At 35.6% G+C, this 15,680-nt stretch overlaps 1 protein-coding gene across 1 annotated transcript in view; it reads left to right on the top strand.

Annotated features, from left to right (window-relative positions):
• Window positions 1-15,680, top strand: part of FGD4 (FYVE, RhoGEF and PH domain containing 4) — a 291,336-nt gene that overhangs the window by 181,606 nt on the left and 94,050 nt on the right. Inside the window, 1 exon segment of the mRNA XM_043967474.1 lies at window positions 2,664-2,844. Coding sequence (XP_043823409.1) covers window positions 2,664-2,844 — 181 coding nt within the window.

Below are 15,680 nucleotides of genomic sequence, written 5' to 3'. Positions count from 1 at the left end.
CATGGACAGTATGGTATACAAGGTCCTGAAAAGTTGGATATGACTGAATGACTGAACAAACAAAACACCTGATTGTATTACCTTATTTTTTGGTTACCATAATGACATGCTGTTGTCTCAGTTTTAAGCTTTCAATATATTAAAACCCCAGGTTTTATCCATATTGTTTTCTAGCAACACCTTTTTTATTCTGACCTTTTAGAATTAATCTACAAATCATGCATTTTAGGTTCCTTTAAAAAACACACTTATTAACAATTATCTATTTTCTATCCCTCACACCTACCCTCCCACCCACTAATAAAAGAAAAAGAAAACCAAAACATAACTCCTCTACAAAGATCTAAGAGATTCACCAGACCAAATCTTTTTCAAGAAAAAAATCACAGTCATTTTTCCAGCCTATATCAGAATAAAGAAACAGAGATGTCTGTGTATATTGGTAATGGTGCCTGACTAGGCTCAGGACTGAAAGAGACTATGTAGCACATAGGAAGCACCAGGGCAGAAAAATGTCCCAGGGGGTTCCTGAACTAGTGAGGGCTGTGGGAATGAGTGCCATCTCTCATCTGGCAAGTCTGTCATTCACTAACCAATTCCAGGTAACAGATTCAGGGTGGACTGAGGACAATATCCATACTAAGGGATGGCAGAAAGTGGTTACAGTCTGGGGGCCTTAGCTAAGGGATGGCAGAAAATAGTTACAGTCTGGGGGCCTTGGCTATGTGATAAGTGAGGAATAAGTTTAGAAGCAAACAGTTGCTCTGCGGCTTTGATCCTAGGAGCAGAGCAGGGACTCAGTTTTAGCCTCTAGTCTAGGATGAAGCCTGCAGTCAAATAGCCAGGACAGGAATCCCAGACCAAAGGAGAGGCTGCCATCCAATCACTCTGAACCTGCAGAGCCTCCCAGCTGGTGCTTGATGTTTGAGTTTTTTAAGTTACCTTTTGAAAGGCCAGTAAAAATTACTATTTTCTTCTGAAAGTCCAGGAATCTTTAAACTGTCTCTATACAGTGTGTCTTTTAGATCAATGAGCTTTGGTTATTATAGAGATCCTTTTAATGTTAGTAATCTTTGCTTCACTTCAGTGTATTTGTAGTCCCATTCTTTTCTCTCTTTAATATTGCAAGACAAAGGTTATAGAAACACCTGATGAAACAGAGGAGCCTGTTCCTAAGAGAGCACGGAACTGCAATAAGATGTTCCAGAAAGGTTCAAGAGTGAAATTAGAATCTTGAAGGAGAACAAATAGAATTTATGGCCTGCTCATCAAAAATCAGCAGGATAAAAATTTGACTCCTTTGTGACAAATTTCTCCAAAGAAGCAAAGGAGAAAACAGAATGGGAATCCAGCCTTTGGCTGGAATTTATTCCCTATTTACCTCCACCTCTTGAAGTTTTAACTTCCTTCAGGACTCAGGTCATGTTCCCTACTATTTTAATCCTTTCCTGATTCCCCCAATTTTTGGTGCTATCTCCTTCAAATTATCTTGTATTTAATTATTGTATGTTGAGACTGCGTTATGTCTTTGTATTATGAATGTTATGGGAGTATTATGGGCCCCAGTTACCCCAGAAGTTGTCTGGGGAGGTCAAGGAACTTTTTCCTTGAAACCCCAGGAGTTTTCCATTGAGATCAAGGAACCTTCTCCTCAACCAAAGGACAGACACACCCAAAAGAGATAAGTAGCACCAGATTGAAACTGAGCTAGCCCAAGGACCACCACCCTGCATTCCAGTCCTCCTCACCCCATGGATGAGGTAATCCTGGCTATACCAGGAGGGGACAACGAAACTGCCCACCAGCAGACTTCTTGCTACCCACCAGGACAGAGTTGCCACCCATCACCAGATTGCCCATGACCCATCATCAAACTACCTCAACCTACTTCTAACCCATCACCCAATAAGGGACATTTTACCCATGCCATCTTAGCCCTATAAAAGAGCGCTCCCTAGGCTAGTTGGGGAGGAGAGTGTTTTAAACCTTCCTCCCAACCAGTTTCTCTTGTACCCCAATAAACCTGTTCTTTTATTCCTAAATAGGACTTGCGTGAGAGTGTAATTCTTTACAGAGGAATCCTAAGGACCCACGTACTTTCCCCCCATATCATATACATATAAACTTGTATTATATGCAAGTATTTATATATAGTAGGCAGTTAAATATTTGTTGAATTTAATGATATAGGACTATAAGTATTATTATGCCTATTTTACAAAGGAGGTAGCTGCCCAATACCTCACATTCCCAACAACAGACTTCCATGCACAAACCAATCCAAATCCTGCTTATTAACTTCTGAATTCAGAAAAGGTCATATATATTGTAGGTGGAATGACTGTGGACAACAGTAATGAAAATTCTATACTTATTGTATAGATCCATAAGAATGAAACTTAAATCTATAGTACTGTATTTTGAATAAATTAAAATCTACAAAGACACTTAAAATTATTAATGGACATCTCCATTAACAGAGAGTAGAAAAATAGAGTAGAAGTTCAACTTTAAAGTCCATTCATCAAGGTCCAACACAAATGAGAAGGCAAACACTAATGTTTGAAAAAGCTAGTTTCTCATTCTTTGTCCTTTGATTCACTGCTGTCTTCCTTAAAGAACAAGTCTTTGAAATTGTGCAATTCTTTTATTTTTTCCTACAGTGCCTCCAAAACCATTACATCTGCAGAATTCACCTTCATCCAATACATACCAGATACCCAAGCATAAAGCTTTACCTACTATAAAACCAAGAATGGAGGAAGTTAAGTCTTCCCCTGCTTTTATCTCAAAAGAAAAACCCAGTAAGGTATCAGATCTCATCAGTCACTTTGAAGGAGGCAGGTAAGTAATTTGTATTTGAAAGAAAAGGGGAGGAAAGAAGAAATCTGATATTTAAAAAGATGTTACATGCATGTATTTACAAATCTAACAAAATTATCATGCCATTAGGCGATACAGACCTGTAGAAGTAGGAAATTATGGAGGTTTTGTTGTTGTTGTTTTATTACTTACAGCATATTGCCCATCTGTAGTACATTGGAATCACTTATAACTGAGTTTATAATGTGAGTAATACAATTATGTGCTACTAAAATAGATCTGTTTTTGGTATTTAGCAGGGTTTCAATTTATGACTTTCTCATAGGTAGTCTGTGTAGGTGTCAGTCATATAAGCTACACCAAGTTCCCACACTCTCAGAGTCCTGTTCATTCTCTCCAGATTCTAAGACAATCAAGGTATATGTTCTGATAAAGGCTGATAAATTACTTCAGTTATAATATATCTTAGTGTTACTAAAATTAAAAACATCTTTTACATAACTATAAAATATTAAATAAGCTGGAGTAACTCCTTTCTTTATAAACTTGTATTTATGTTGCTCCTTCTATGTCAACCCCTTAATCTACTTGGTTTAAACAATGTGGCTATCTACTTTATCAACAATATAACAAATAATAAAACAAAGATTATAAATAGCTATTTACAATGTATCAACCATCACGATGGTGGCTAAAATCTCTTAAGAACTCTCTTCATGTTGTTTTTTCATGAAATATGAGTCCAGCTTTTACTCCTCTCAGAAAATGCCTCTTCAGACTTTTTCTCATGAACAGTTATTAAATCTTTCTGGAAAATTTTCTTTGTCCTTATCACTCTGCTTCACCTACTCTCTCTCTCTCCATTTATCCTAATTCACAGATTTCAGAATAATAGTTAAACTATAATTACCCAAAGAGTTCTTTCCTTCATAAAGAGATATGGTAATGTTACTAGTGGAAAAGGCTGTTAAATCCAAATTTACACATCAGAAATATTTTTGTGTGTTAAAAAAAAAGGTTCCTTCAAAATTTCAAGCAAAGCAATTTCTACTGTTTTTTTAATCAAGATTTAGTTTTATTCAATTAATTGAAATTTGCCTTTTCTCACACCCATCCATTTGAGAAAGAAAGGGGGGAAAAACACAACCTTGTAATGAATATGCTCATCAAGCAAAACAAATTGCCACATTAGCCAAATCCCTTTCCTCTCTAAACTTCAATCTGCATTCTGAGTCCATCACTTCTCCATCATGAGGTGGGGAACACATTTTGTCATGAGTCTTCTGGAATCATAGTTGGTCACTTTGTTGCTCAGAGTTCTTAAATCATTCAAAGTTTTTTTTTTTTTTAATAACTGTAATGATTGGAATGACGCCACCTACTGGAGACTTACGATAGAAAAGCTCCACCATGAAGGAAGGTCTTTGAGGGCAAGACCATGCGTCTTTTCTTTGGTGTCAGGAAGTGTCCTTTCCTGGTGGGAGGAGGAAGGGGGAACCAGGTGCTCTGCCTCTCTCTTTTTTCCTGAGGACACTGGTGGAGAAGGGAGCTAGAAATGCGCGCTCCCTTTAATAGATAGGAACCTAGGCCTTTTCTTCTCTCTTTACCAAATTCTTATTCTCCTTAATAAACGCTAAAAAGCCTAACTCTTGCTAAAGCTTATAATTTATTGGCGACCACTCATTAGATATTTTAGACAGACTAACTAGAATTTTAGCCTTAACATAATATTGTTATTGTATAAATTGTTCTGATTCTGTCCACTTCACTCTATCTCAGTTAATGTAAGTCTTCCTAGGTTTTTCTGAAACCATCCTTTTCATAATTTCCTACAGTACAATAGTGTTCCATCACATTCATATAGCATAAACTTGTTCAAGACATTCCCCTTCAGTTTCTCTTTCTTGGTGACCAAAAAAAAAAAAAAGAAGCTATATGTATGGGTTCTTTTCCTCTCTATTTGATCTCTTTGGGGTAGAGACCTAGTAGTAATATTGCTGAGTAAAAGTGCAATGCATGATTTTAAAACTTTGGGGGCATAGTTCCCATTTGCTTTCCAGAATATCTAGATCAGTTCACAGCTCCACCAGAAGTAGTGCATTTATGTATCTGTTTTCCTTCAGGTAGGGGAACACAATTGTCTTTTTTTCCTTTTTTGTTAATTTTGACAATCTGATGGATATGAGGTAGTACCTCAGAGCTATTTCAATTCGCATTTTTCTAATTATTAGTCACAAAACATTTTTTAATGTGGCTTTTGGTAGTTTGTATTTTTTTCCTTATAAAACAGTCTGTATCTTTTGACTTGCTAAATTGGGGTATGGCTTTTCTTTTTTTGTAAAATTTTTATTTTAAATTTAAATACAAAATGTGAAAGAAAAAATGGCCATGTACACAGCAGAACATAGGACAGGATTCAATATAAAATAGTAATTACCATTTCAAGAAAACCTATATAATAAATACTACACATTTTGTTTTTCAAACCCACCCAGTTTTTCTTTGCTTCCTTGTTGGTTTTTTGTTTTCTTTAGTTTACTTTTTACTTTACTATTTTTCCTCCTGCCTCCCTACCCTAAAGAAGGCTACAATAAACTATATATACACACACATACACATATACACATGAGCATGCGCACACACACACACAATTATATATGTGTGTATGTACGTGTGTGGATATCTATGTGTGTACATATACATATATGTGTGTGAACATGTGTTTATATGTACATGTATGCATGTGTATAAACACACATATGCATATACCTAGATATTCATATATATATACACACTCATACATATGTAAGACAATAGTGTACTTATTTCCACTCATTATCTGTTTCTCTGAAGGTAGATAGTATCTTCCTTCACAAGTCCAAGTCTTTCCATGCCTTTCCAAGTCAACCACCTCATCATCTTATACACACCACAGCAATATTCTAACCTTTTCACATCCTAAAAGATTGTCCATGAAAGTTTTTTTCCCAATTTTCTTCATTCTTTTTGTTCTTGGGTACATAGGTTTTATTTATACAAGAAAATTTTAATTTAAAATAATCAAAATTGGCAGCCAGGTGACACAGTGGATAAAGCACTGGCCCTGAATTCAGGAGTACCTCAGACACTTGACATTTACTAACTGTGTGGCCCTGGGCAAGTCACTTAACCCCCATTGCCCCACCAAAAAAAAAAATAATCCATTTTATACTTGAAAAATCCCCTCACTTTATAATATAGTTTAAGGGGCTTTTCTTATTATAAATTTAAATGCATTCCCAATGTATATTAGAAATGAGGCTGTTATCAGAGAAATTTATTACAAAGATTTTATTCCATTTGCTTTTTTCTCTTATTTTCATCACATTGGTTTTATTTGCACAAAAAATTTTTTAAATGTATATAAGAAAAATTGCCTCTTTTACTTTATCTTATCCCCTTTTTCCTGTGTTTGTTCATGAATTCTTTCCCCTCCATGGATCTGAAAGGGAATTTTTTCCTTGCTTCTCTAAGCTTTTTTATGAAAACATCTTTTATTTCTAAGTCATGTTTCCACTTATAGCTTCTTTTGGTATATATTGTGAGATGATGGTCCCTAACAGTCTATTAGATTATGAGTACCTTGAGGGCAGGAACTGTCTTTTATTCCCAGAGCTTAGCAAAGAGTAAAAAGAGTTGTGCCATATACCACAACTTATTCATCCATTCCTCAATTGATGGACATCCATCAATTATTTGCCAATTCAAAAAGAGCTGCTATAAATATTTTTGTACAAATAGGTCCTTTTCATTTTTCTTTGGTCTTTTGGGGATACAAACCTAGTAGTGGTATTGCTGGATCAAAGGATATGCAGAGTTTAATAGCACTTTGGGCATAATTCCAAATTGTTCTCCAGAATGGTTGAACTACTTCACAATTCCACCAACAATGCATTAGTGTACTATTTTTTTATATCCCCTCTAGCATTTATCAGTTTCCTTTTCTATCTTATTAGTCAATCTGATAGGTGTGAAGTGGTATCTCAGTTGTTTAAATTTGCATTTCTCTAATCATTAGTGATTTAGAGCATTTTTTCATGTGACTATAGATAGTTTTAATATCTTAATCTGAAAACTTCCTGTTCATATCCTTTGACCATCAGTGGGGGAATGGCTTCTGGTTTTTTTTTTTAATTTTATTTTTTTTCCTTTTTTTTTTCACTCTTAGAATAGAATTTTATGTGGCTTCTGTTTTTATAACTTAGATTCAGTTCCCCATATATTTAAGAAATGAGAGAATTCTGGGAAGATGATGGAGTAGGTCAGAAAATTCCAAGCTCCCCAAATTTCCCCCACTAAAATGACAGAACATCTCTTCAAATTACATGTAGAGGGGCAGCTAGATGATGCAGTGGATAGAGCACTGGCCCTGGAGTCAGGAGTACCTGAATTCAAATCTGGCCTCAGACACTTAACACTTACTGGATGTGTGACCCTGGGCAAGTCAGTTAACCCCAACTGCCTCACTAAAAAAAAAAAAATTACATGTAGAGTGGCAGAAATAATTAGAAGTTGGGGTAAAATAGTGATCCTCCTAAGACAACTTGAGAGGACCTCAGGAAAGACCTGACTTCCAGGTTCAGAAATTCTGCCCCAGTGAAGAGTAAACACCTCTAGGCAGACTGCACTAAAACAACTAATGACAAGCCCCTGTAGCTGGGTTGGGTCTCAGGAACTTGCACCATCAATGTGGGGGTTGGACAGTTGAGCAAAAGATTAAAGCACCCTAGGCTGTTGTAGAATTCCAACCCCAAGTATGCTGACCAGATATGTCCAGCACTGCAGCTGTGGGTGAGTGAGCAAACATCTGTAAGTGCGGCACCTTAGGGACAGAGACCCTTCTGGCTATAGGCCCTTGCAGGAGAGTAGAGTCCTTGGTTTCAGCTCCAGGACAGAGGAGGAACTGAAGTTTGCAGCCCCAGGGGGACCACAGAGAGCAAGAGCAATTGCAAGACTTTGTGGCTCAGGGTCCTACATGTACTTTGGGGGTGGAGAGAAGTGGCCAAGGTTGGGCTCCTGAATAGAGTTCAGAAATAAAAGTAAGAAAAACCTGAGACCTGAGACACCATTCCCCACACCCTGAGAGTAGAACCAATTACAATAAGCTGCTTAAAAAAAAATAAAAAAATAAAAATGAGTAAGCAAAGGAGAAGGAATGTGACCATAGACAACTACTATGAGGATAAAGATCTGGGTTCATATTCAGAAGAAGATAGTGAAGTTTAAAAAGCCATCTTAATTCTTTATTTTTTGGTGGGTTTTTTTTGTGTGTGTGCGTGGGTCAATGAGGGTTAAGTGACTTAAGCCATCTTACTTCAAAGAGAAACATCAAATGGTCACAATCCCAAAAAGAGTTCTTGGAAGAACTTTAAAAGGATTTCAAAAATCAAATAAGAGAAACGAAGGAAAATTTAGGAAAAAATATGAGTAATCCAAGAAAATTATGAAGAGAAAATCAACCAATTGGAAAAAGAGATCCAAAAGCTTAAGAAAATAACTCCTTGGGGGCAGCTAGGTGGCGCAGTGGATAAAACACCGGCCCTGGAGTCAGGAGTACCTGGGTTCAAATCTGGCCTCAGACACTTAACACTTACTAACTGTGTGACCCTGGGCAAGTCACTTAACCCCAATTGCCTCACTAAAAAAAAAGAAAGAAAATAACTCCTTGAAAACTAGAATATAAGACAACAAGAAATAAAACAAAATGAAAAAAATGAAAAAATAGAAGAGAATGTGAAACATCTTATTAGAAAAACAATGGATTTAGAGCAAGGAGATTGTGTCAAGGAGAGACAGTATAAAAATTCTTGGACTACATGAAAGTTATAACAATAAAAAGCCTTGATACAATATTATGAGAAATTAAGGAAAAATGCTCTGAAGTTTTAGAATGAAAGAGAAATAGAAAAAAATACACCAATTCACTACCTGAAAGAGATCTCAGGATGAAAATTTACAGGAATATCATAGTCAAGTGTTTCTTGTTTGTTTGTTTGTTTGTTTTTTTAGTGAGGCGATTGGGGTTAAGTGACTTGCCCAGGGTCACACAGCTAGTAAGTGTTAAGTGTCTGAGGCCGGATTTGAACTCAGGTATTCCTGACTCCAGGGCCGGTGCTCTATCTACTGCGCCACCTAGCTGCCCCTCATAGTCAAGTTTAAAGCTCCCAGTTTAAAAAGCAAATACTGTAAACAACAACAACAAATAATTTAAATACCATGGAGCTTACAGTCAGGTTCACACAAGACCTAAAAGCTTCTACATTAAAAGACCCCAGAGCAAAAGAGCTGGGTCGTGACTAAAAATAATTTACCTAGCAAAGTTGAGTATAACCCTGAACAACACCAAAGAGAACATTCAATGAACTGAAAGACTCTTAGGTATTTGTGACAAAAAGACCAGAACTCAATGGAAAATTTGACATATAAGTGCTATATTTTTGAAATGCTTGTTTTGTTCCATGAATTGAAAATAAAACAAGTTTTTAAAAAATTAAAGATTCAGGAGAAACATATGGCAAACATTAAAGAACAATTATGAGACTTAAGGTCAAACTGTTTGCTTATATGTAAAAATAGTATCAGCACTCTTATTATCAGTACTCCTAAGACTGTCATCATAACTTGTAGTTTGAAAGAAAGACTTGTGTTGAGCTAAGTTTGGTTGATCCTAAAAAATAAAACTGGGTAAGGAGAGGTAAAAAGGAGCAATTATCTCATATAAATGAGGCATGAAAGGAAGACTGATAGCAAGTGAGGCTGGAAAACTGATAATCCTGGAACCTAACACTCATTGGAACTGAGTTAAAGAGAGAATAACATATACATCTAGAATATAAAAATTTTCTAAATTTATAAAGAAGATGAGGGGATAGAATAAGGGAGGGAGTTTTAGAAGGGTATATAGAAGAACAATTTGGAGAGTGAGAGTAGAGGATAAGTGAGAGACTCTTAGAGGGGTGAGTAGATTTAAGGTAGAGGGTGGGGGTAGATACTAAGGGAAGGAACTCTTAAAGGGGTAGGGAGATTAATGAATAGGAGGGCAATATAAGTAAACAAGGTGAGAAGGATCAATAGTGAGGAAAAATAAGATGGAGAGAAATACACAACTAGCGATTATAATTTTGAATGTGAATGGGATGAATTTACCCACAAAACAGAAAAGCATAGCAAAAGACATTAAAAATCAGAATCCAACAATACATTGTTTACAAAAAACAATTAAAAATTAAAGATACAGATATTTAAAATAAAGGACCAGAGTAAAGTTAATTATGCTTCAGCTGATGTAGAAAAAAAGCAGGATAACAATCATGATCTCAGACAAAGTTATAGCTAAAATAGACTTAATTAAAAGAGATAAACAGAGAAAGTATGCTATATGTCACCAATATTATTCAATATTGTTTTTAAAATGCTAGCAATAGCAATAAGAAAAAGAAATTGAAGGAGTCAGAATATGAAATAAGGTAATAAACTATCTCATTTTGCAGACAATATAATGATATGTTTGGAAAAATCATAAAGATTCAACAAAAAATTAGTTGAAACAATTTTAGCAAAGTAATAGGATGCAAAATAAACACACATAAATCATTAGCATTTTTATAAATCAACAACAAAACCCTACAAGAAGAGATAGCAAGCAATACCCTATTTAAAATAAATGTAGACAGTATAAAATACCTGACAGCATACCTGTCAAAACAGAGCCAGGAAGTACATGAGCATAATTATAAAACTCTCTTTATACAAATAAAGTCATATTTAAATAATTGGAGTAACTTTAATTGTTCATAATAAAAACGATAATTTTACCTAATTTTTTATATTTATTCAATGACATCCCAATAATATTACTAAAATATATGTGTTTTACTGAGTTAGGAAAAATAATAACATTAATTCGAAAGGACAAAAGGTCAAGAATTTCTAAGAAACTAATGAAAAAAATGTAAAAGGAGGTTCAGCAGTATCAGAGGTCAAACTATATTATAAGGCAATAAATATCAAAATTATCTGGCATTGGCTAAGAAACATTGCCCTCTTTTTCATTCATTTGGATTTTCTTTATTGTGTCTTGGTTTCTTATAAAGTCACTAGCTTCCATTTGTTCAATCCTAATTCTTAGGCAATTATTTTCTTCAGAGAATTTCCTTTTCCATTTGGCTTTTCAAGCTGTTGACTTTTTTCTCATGACTTTCCTGCATCACTCTCATTTCTCTTTCCATTTTTTCCTCTACCTCTCTTACTTTATCTTCAAAGTCCTTTTTGAGTGCCTCTATGGCCTGAGATCAATTCATATTTTTCTTGGAAGCCTTGGATGTAGGAGCCCTGTTGTTGCCATCCTTCCCTGAGGATATACCTTGATCCTCTCTGTCACCAAAGAAACTTTCTATGGTTCACAAATTTCTCTGCTTGCTCATCTTGCCCAGCTTTTACTTGACTCCCAACTCCTTCTTAATGTGGGGCCCTGCTTCCAGACTATACTGTCCCAAGCCTCAGGGGGTCCCAGGTGATACAACTCAAGGAGGAGCAGGTTCTTCACTCACCGGGCCTATGCTCTGGTCCAGGCCAACTTGCTAATTAACCAGGCAACAAAATTTTGTTTTCTATGGTGGTGAGCTCCAACAAGCCTGCACCCCTCCCTTACCTGGGCCTCCACCACTCAAGATTTCTTCCTGGTTCCCTGGTAATGTAGGACAGCTGAATTCCTCCTCAGTTCCACAGACACCCCTGTATTCCCCGCCCCCCAACCCCCTGTCCAGTGGTTCAGCCCTCTCACCGGACCATGAGCTTAGTTCCAGAAGATACCAGTGCTACAACTGGTTCAGAGGTTCAGGGGTAAGTTTCTCTAGTGCAGCATGCCTAGAGCTGGATCTGTGTTGGCATGACCATGGGGTTGGACTCCACTTCCAACCCAGCACAGGAGTCCCCTCCTGCCGAACTTCTAAGCTGCCCTTGGCTGGAAAATAATCTCAGCTTGTCTTTTTGTGGGTTCTGCTGCTCCAAGGAGTTTTCTTATGACTGTGTTTGGAGTTTTTTGGAGTGATTGTTTCAGGAGTTCTGAGCATTTAATGCCTTTCCTCCACCATCTTTGGTGATCTGGCTAAGAAATAGAAAGGTAGATTAGGGGAACAGAGTAGACAAATTATATATAGTAGTAAAGGATTATAGTAACCTTGTGTCTGACAAATGTAAAAATTTATGTTTGGGGGATAAGAGTTCCTTATTTGGTAAAAATTGTTGGGAAGGGGGCAGCTAGGTGGCGCAGTGGATAGAGCACCGGCCCTGGAGTCAGGAGTACCTGAGTTCAAATCCGGCCTCAGACACTTAACACACACTTACTAGCTGTGTGACCCTGGGCAAGTCACTTAACCCCAATTGCCTCACTAAAAAAAAAAAAAAATTGTTGGGAAAGCTGGAAAGCAGTTTGAAAGAAATAGGACCTAGTCCAATATCTTAAACCATAAACCAAGATAAGGTCAAAATGGATACATGACCTAAATATAAAGGAGAAGATATCACAAGAATAGTAGAAGAACATGGGAAATATTCTCTATCAGATCCACAGATAGGAAAAAAATTTATGAATAAATGAGATAGCATTGTGAGGTGTAAAATGGATTATTTTTATTATGTTCAATTAAAAAATTATTATACAAATAAAATCAGTATAGCCAAGACAGGAAGAAAAGTAGAAAGTTGGAAAAGAAATTTTCATAAGTGGTCTCTTAGATGAAGGTGTCATTTCTCAAATATTTAAAAAACTATCAAATTTATAAGAATATGAGTTATTTACCAATTGATAAAGTCAAAGGATATGAACAGGAAATTTTTTATGAAGAAATCAAAACTTTATATAGTCATAAAATATTCTAAATCAATATTGATGAGAAAAATACAAATTATTTTGTATTTATAACTTTGAGATGTTATCTTGTACCTATCCAGTTAGGTAAAATGATAGATGTTCTTTAATTGGGGAATGGCTGAATAAGTTGTGGTATGTAATTGTCATGGAATACCACTGTGCTATAAGAAATTATGAGCTAGTTGATTTTAGAAAAACATGGAAATACTTGGACCTATGAAGGGAGATGCTATCCACCTCCAGAGAAAGAACTCATAATTAGAAGCATGTACTGTATGGTTATAGACATACATACATACATACACACATATAATATATATATGTATACACATATATCTCTGTGTCTTTGTGTTTATGTATATAGATATATAGATGCATATATTTGTGTTTTATTTTATTTTATTTTTTTGCAGGGCAGTGAGGGTTAAGTGACTTGCCCAGGGTCACACAGCTAGTAAGTGTCCTCCTGACTCCAGGGCCGGTGCTCTATCCACTGTGCCACCTAGCTGCCCCTCTATGATCTCTTTCTAACCAGTGCTGCCACTGTTACTTTTGCCTTCAAGTGTCTCAGCTATTGTTGCTAGTGTATGCACTCTGGGCCAGTCCATGCCACAGATCTCTTATGATAACTTCCTAGGTTTTGTTGGCCTAGAAAATATTTAATGCTTTCCTGCTCCAGAATTTGATCTCATGAATTATTTTATTATTGTTTGGAGGTGAATATTAGCAGAGTTTGGCTGGGTTGCTGCCCCATTCCTTCTTCTTTACTCTGCCCTCAATTCTTTTTTTTAATGTAATATACATTTTAATTTATAGTTTGGGTTCCCAATTTTTATCCCTTCTTCCCTCCCTCCCTCCCTTGCCCCTTCCCTGAGGCGTCAAGCAATCAGATATGTCTGCCCTCAATTCTATAGTTATTTCAAATGGAATTTCTCCTAGAGGTAATAACATACACACTCACTTGGATACAGAAATCTATCTTACCCTATAAGGAAGTAAAAAGGAATGGGAATAATAGAAGAGGGAAGAGGTACTGATAAAAGAAAGGGTAGATTGAGAAAAACAATGATCAGAAGTAAAACACTTTTGAGGAGGAAAATGTTGGACTTATAGGGGATAAACAAGGGAAAAATCACATGGAGACTGAAATATAAAACTATCATTTTATAAATGTGAATGGCATGGACTCAACCATAAAATGAAAGGAGATAACAGAATTAATTAAAAACCAGAATCCTACAGTGTGTTGTTTATAAGAAACACATTTGAGGGCAGTTAGGTGGCGCAGTGGATAGAGTACCAGCTGTGGAGTCAGGAGTACCTGAGTTCAAATCCGGCTTCAGACACTTAACACACCCTTACTAGCTGTGTGACCCTGGGCAAGTCATTTAACCCCAATTGCCTCACTAAAAAAAAAAAAAAAAAGAAACACATTTGAAGCAGAGAGATACACACAGGGTAAAGGTCAGAGGCTAGAGCAGAATTTATTATGCTTCACCTAAAGCAAAGAAAGCGGGGGTTGCTACCAGCATCTCAGACAAAGCAAAAGCAAACAGTTTCCTTCCTTATCTCTTTTAATTAGATCTATCTTACTGAAAGATACCATCAACAGTAAAGTCATATGAACACTATACGTAGATGTACCAAATGATAGAGTCCTAAATTTTTGAAGAAGTTGAATGAGTTACAGGAAGAAATAGACAAGCTATACTAGTGGGGAACCTCAACTTTCCCCTTTCAGAACTAGGTAAATCTAACCAAAAATAAACAAGAAAAAAGTTAAAGAGGTGAATAAAATTCTGGAAAGGATATGATAGATCTCTGGAGAAAAATGAATGGAAATAGAAAATATATACCTTTTTCTCAGCAGTACAGGGCACCTACAGAAAAACTGACTATGTTGTAAAAACCTCACAACCATATGCAGAAAAGCAGAATGAATAAATTTATCCTTTTTAAAGGGCCATGGAGAGATTAAAAATTATGGAAATTAAATAATCTAATCCTAAAAAATAAGTGCATCAAAAAATTAATAGAGAAAATCAATAATTTTAATAAAGAAAATGAGAACAATGAGACAACATACCAAAATTTATAGGATGCAGCCAAAGCAGTACTTAGGGGAAAATGTATATATCTAATTGCTCACATCAATAAAATAGAGAAAAGGCAGATCAATGAATTGGGCATGCAACTAAAAAACTAGAAAATGGAACAAATTAAAAATATCCAATTAAAACTGGAAATCCTCAAAAATCAAAGGAGAGATTAATAAAATTGAAAGTAAGAAAAACCATTGAACTAAACTAGAAGCTGGTTTTATGAAAAAAACTAATAAAATAGATAAACCATTAGTTAATTTGATTTTTAAAAAGAAAGAACAACACCAAATTGCTAATATAAAAAATGAAAGGAGTGAACTCACCACCAATGAAGAGGAAATTAACATAATTGTTAGGAACTATTTAAGAAAAATTTTAGGAGTTATTTTGCCAAATTATATTCCAATAAATTTGACAATCTAAATGAAGTGTATGAATATCTCCAAAAATATAAATTACTCATATTAATAGAAGGAATAAAATACTTGCCAATCATAAAAACAGAAATTGAACAAGCCATCAATGAACTTCCTAAGAAAAAATCCTGAGGACCAGATGGATTCACAAGTGAATTCTACCAAACATTTCAAGAACATATACTCTCAATACTATGTAATACTATATAGGGAAAATAGGTGAAGAAGGAATCCTACCAAATTCCTCTTATGAAACAAATATGCTAATATCCAAACTAGGAAGAGCTAAGAGAAAATTATAGACCAATTTCCCTAATGAATATTGATGTAAAAAAATTTAATTAGAATACTAGCAAAGAGATCACAGCAATATATCACAAGGATCATACACTATGACAAGGTGGGGTTTATACCAGGAATGCAGGACTA

The sequence above is a fragment of the Dromiciops gliroides genome, chromosome 5 (assembly GCF_019393635.1).
Source record: "Dromiciops gliroides isolate mDroGli1 chromosome 5, mDroGli1.pri, whole genome shotgun sequence".
Taxonomy (NCBI): domain Eukaryota; kingdom Metazoa; phylum Chordata; class Mammalia; order Microbiotheria; family Microbiotheriidae; genus Dromiciops; species Dromiciops gliroides.
Note: the sequence above shows the minus strand (reverse complement) of the source record. Positions and strands in the feature narration are given on the sequence as shown.